At 42.3% G+C, this 4,656-nt stretch overlaps 1 protein-coding gene across 1 annotated transcript; it reads left to right on the top strand.

Moving 5' to 3' along the window:
• The first annotated feature begins 3,150 nt into the window (after positions 1–3,150).
• On the top strand, positions 3,151–3,813 carry LOC149197314 (uncharacterized). Its single transcript, XM_089408649.1, has one exon. It carries the CDS (start codon positions 3,151–3,153, stop codon positions 3,811–3,813), a length of 663 nt encoding a protein of 220 aa, XP_089264775.1.
• Positions 3,814–4,656: the final 843 nt, after the last annotated feature.

Below are 4,656 nucleotides of genomic sequence, written 5' to 3'. Positions count from 1 at the left end.
CGTTTTTGCCCGACTTTTGCTTGAAGTAATGCCACCGGATCCAATGGTCTTCCACGTACCCAATGGGATAAAACTTTGACTTAATGAGGTTTTTTTAATCCTCCCACTTAGTCACTGAAGGTTCTCCCTCCAACCTCGGGGTTTCTGTGTGGCTCTCCCACCAAGTCAGTGCATGGCCCTCTAATTTCAATCACCCAAATGAGATCTTATGCCCTTCCTCGGTTTGATGGAAACTGAAATAAGCTTCCAGTTGCTACAACCAGTGGTTCAGCTTCAAAGTATCGATCTCTCTGGGGTATGGCTTGATATCAACTTTTGCTTCCACTTTAAACATGGATTGGTTCATGACACTCAAACTGGGTTGATCTTTTCTAGGTTCTTTCTTTAGTTGGTTAATTGCATCTTCCCGATCTCCCGATCCCCCTTCTTATTTTTCCTCTACATTCGAACCCACTTCTTCTCCAAATATCCCCAACTTATTGCTTAGGGACACCATGAGGAGGTTTACATTGCGGTTTATATCCGCGACTTGTTCTTTGAGCCATGAAAGCCTCACCTCTATAGGATCACAAGGTTTGTTTATAGATTCGTCACCCATGATTAGGGTTTTATGATTTTCAGCCTCGTGATCTAGATCCCTACAATCTCCACAAAATACACAAAGAAACCTACTCTGATACCAAATGATTTGTAAACTGTCATGGATATTTCATTGGACAATTCATCACAACAAATATGATAATATTATATTAAAAATATGAGATTCTACACTATTACAGTTTCATTTAATTTCTAGATTTGTAAAATTAACTATAATTGGTTCATGCATGTAAAAATAAATCAAGAAGAAAAGTAGAGAATGAAAAAATAAGCTTTACACACACATAATACACAAGATATGCTCTTTGGGAAACCCTTTCGGAAGAAAACCCAGCTGGAAGGGGAGGCCACTTCGCTCTCTTTCTCTGTTTGGAAATATGGCTGTAGATACTATTGAAAATAGAAACAAGAAATGCTAAAAATAGCACTGCTATAAATAGAATTCTGGGTACCAGTGATGTATTGAGCAACAGGGAATGAAAATGGAAGTGCTAAAAATAGAATTGCTATTTTTAGTAGCTCGGGATGGATTCCAATTTTAGTCAGTCCCTGGACTAAAATAGGAAGTAAAATTCGAATTTGAACTTAATAGCTGTTTGAAAATAAATTAATTAATTCACCATGAGTTAATTACTTGTGAAAAATCAAAATTAAATATGTTGTAGGAGAAGAGAGCTCTGCAACAAAAAACCTAATGGCGAAAAGGCAGTGAAACCCTTGGGGCAGTGCGAAGGAAGGGCCAGAAGGCCGTCAGCAACCTGGACCAGCAGAAATTGGCAGAGACCCAAGCAACAATGGTATGACAGAAGATGTCAGGAGGGGAGAGATCCCCTCCTATCAGGATACGGTGGCAGGAGAGGGATAGAGTAGCCAGGAGACAGAGGAACGGAAGAGCGCAGGGCCAGTGCTAGGAACTTCCTGGCAAACATGCCGCAGAGGAAAGTGCCTGCCATGTGCAGTGGAGAGATCCAGATTCGTGATTCCAGCGAATAAACTGGAAAATTACAGAAGCTATATGAGGGATCATGCTCTTATCTGCAAGTTCGTAGGAGTCTGGCTATTGGAAAGAGATCTTACCAAGTGGATTCAGTAAAAATGGCAGCCCCAAGGCCACATCGAGCTTAAGCTAGGAGCAAAAGGCTTCTTCACGGTAATATTCTTTAACCTGCAAGATAAGGAAAGGGTATTTGAAAATGGCCCATATTTCTATTACAATGCTGGTTTGTTCATGCATTTCTGGGAAGAATGCTACAACCCTGATAAAGAAACCTTTCTAGATGTGCCTATCTGGGTTCGCTTATTCGGTCTCCCCACAAACTTCTGGGACTTGAAAATCTTGGAGGGGATAGGAAACTCAATAGGCGGTTTTGTGAAAATAACAGAAACCACGAAAAAAGGAAGATACACCTCGTACGCTAGGATCTGTGTTTATATGAGCCTAGCAAACCCCATCCCAGACACAATAGAACTTGAATATCATGAAGATGTTTGGCAGCAGAACATAGACTACGAACACATCCCATTTAGGTGCCATGTCCATGGACATCTGGCAAAGGAATGCCTGATAACATGAGAGGAAGAATAAAGTAGAAGCCCCCTAAAAAAAAATAGAGAGCCAACAGATTAGGAGGAATACCAAGAAGTGAAAAACAAAAGGAAAGTAAACAAGGAAAACCCCCAGAAAGGAAGGAAGGAAAAACAATCAGCGCCGGAGAAACCAAACAACTTTGCAATTCTGCAGGTAGAGGATGAAGAGGAAGACCAACCCATGAAAAATCAAGAGGATAAGGGGTCAGATAGTAGTGAAAGCAGTGAAAGAAACCACTCAAAAAGGAAAACCCCGAGCGAGCCAACAGAGAAAGGTAAGGAACAAGACGAACAAGCCGAACAGATGGAGACAGACTAAGAGAACAACAAGGAAGATCTAAGTCAAGAGGAAGAAGTCTTAAGAAAACTTTTGAACGAATGGAAGAACCTGGATGAGAGGTTTATTTTGGAAGAACAAAAGAGGCTGTATGCGGAAACCTTCCAGCAATATAAAGAAAAACTTGGAAAAGGCAAAGCCTCACCAGAAGAATCCCAAGAGACCCAACAGGAAAGCAGACCTGAACAACAAGGACAAAGTAAAGGGGGGGGGGAAGAGGAAGAAAAAACCTTAAAGAGTCTATCCAACTCATGGGAGAAATGTTAGTCAATACAGGGAGAGTGTCCCGCTATCAGTGGTATTCCAAAACCTATCCCAAGTTAACCAATGATTTTGACATCTTGGAATATTAGAGGCTTAAACAGAAAAGGAAAATAGAGACATCTGGCAGCAAGACTGAAGAAGGACAAACCCCAAATTATGCTTATCCAAGAAACTAAAATCTCAGGCCAGAAGATGGAGGAAATACTCAATAAAATAAAACCGAGATATGAACATGTAACTATAGATGCCAAAGGGAGTGCAGGAGGGATATCAATTATGTAACTATAGATGCCAAAGGGAGTGCAGGAGGGATAACAATTATTTGGAATCCAGCAGAAGTCCTAACCGACTGGTGGATAGGAATGCCAAGAATCCTGACAGGGAGATTCAGGCTCATAGGGAAAAGTGAATGGGTGGCGATCTTGGCTGTCTACGAGCCCCATACCCGTGCTGATAGAGGCCTGTTTCTCAATCAGTTGGCAAAGCTCAGAAATATGCACCAGGAGCAGAGATGGATCCTGGCAGGCGACTTTAACTTAATCACTTCTAGAGAAGAGAAAAAAGGTGGAATAAGTAGAGAAGACCTGGAGATGGAAAGATTCAGAGACGTTCAAGCAGAATTAAGGGTGGTTGATATCCCAACTATAAATGGGAAATTCACCTGGAATAACAGAAGAGGCGGGACAAAACAAATTGCATCAAGATTGGACAGATTTTTAATCTTAGAGCACATAATTGGGCTGGACATCTTCTACGAAGCCTCTATCCTACCCATAATAGGGTCTGACCACTGGCCAATAAAGCTCGAAATAGCCTTGAACAATCCGATTAAAAAGAGGCCCTTCCGGTTTGAGTCCTTCTGGCTCAGAGCTCTTGATTTCCTCGACAAAGTAAGGAGCTGGTGGCAGGATAGCAAGAGTGGAAAGGAAGGCCGCAACAAAATGCACTCTTTTCAGCTCAGACTCAAAGAAATCAAGAGCAAAATCAAGAAGTGGAACAAGGAAGAATTCGGCAATATTCAGTAGGAGCAAGGCAAACTCCAGTCCAGATTGGAAAGAATACAGCAGCAAATCATCTTGGAAGGTCGAAATGAAGAGCTGGCTGAGGAGGAAGGCAGGGTAATCACTCAAATGGAAGAAAGGAGAAAGCAGGAGGAAATTTTGTGGAAGTAGAAATTTTGGGTCCAATGGCTAAAGGAGGGGGAAAAAACTCCAAATTCTTCCATAAAGCAATGCTGAGCCATCACTAGCACAATAGAATCTTCTCCTTGAAAGACAGTCAGGGAAACAGAGTGATGCAGTAGACAGAAATAGAACAACTCTTGGTGGAACACTTCAAAGGCATTATCATTGAACCAAATGCCAACAGATCTGAGGACATAGACAATGTTTGCCAACATATGCCTAAGAAAGTTTCCAGAGATCAAAATCTAGCTCTGCTCAGGGTAATCACCAAGGAATAACTTAAAGAGGTAGTTAAAAAAATGCCAAAAAATAAAGCCCTGGGTCCTGATGGCTTCACCATTGAGTTTTACCAGGCGGCCTGGAGTTTTATGGGGAATGACCTGCTAGACATAGTGGAGGAATCCAGGTGTTCAAAGCGCATGCACCAGGGCCTGAATGCCACTTTCCTGGCTCTAATCCCGAAGAATGGCTGCTCGGAGGAACCGTAGGGTTTCAGGCCCATCTCCCTATGTAATGTTGTTTACAAAATTCTAGCAACAATCATGGTAAACAGGCTAAAGCCGATCCTGCCAGATCTCATTGCCCCAGAGCAAACAGGCTTTGTCAAAGGGCGGCAGATCACAGATGGCATCATAGTGGCCCAGGAAGTGATTCACTCCTTGAAAATCTCCCGCACCCCAGGCA

This window comes from Pinus tabuliformis, chromosome 2_2, assembly GCF_031772625.1.
Source record: "Pinus tabuliformis cultivar Carrire ecotype Pingquan chromosome 2_2, CPIR1, whole genome shotgun sequence".
Lineage (NCBI taxonomy): Eukaryota > Viridiplantae > Streptophyta > Pinopsida > Pinales > Pinaceae > Pinus > Pinus tabuliformis.
This window is presented reverse-complemented; position numbering and strand designations above follow the sequence as displayed.

Excerpts from the sequence above, each read along its gene's own strand:
- LOC149197314 (XM_089408649.1), top strand. The coding sequence starts at position 3,151 with ATGCCAAGAATCCTGACAGGGAGATTCAGGCTCATAGGGAAAAGTGAA.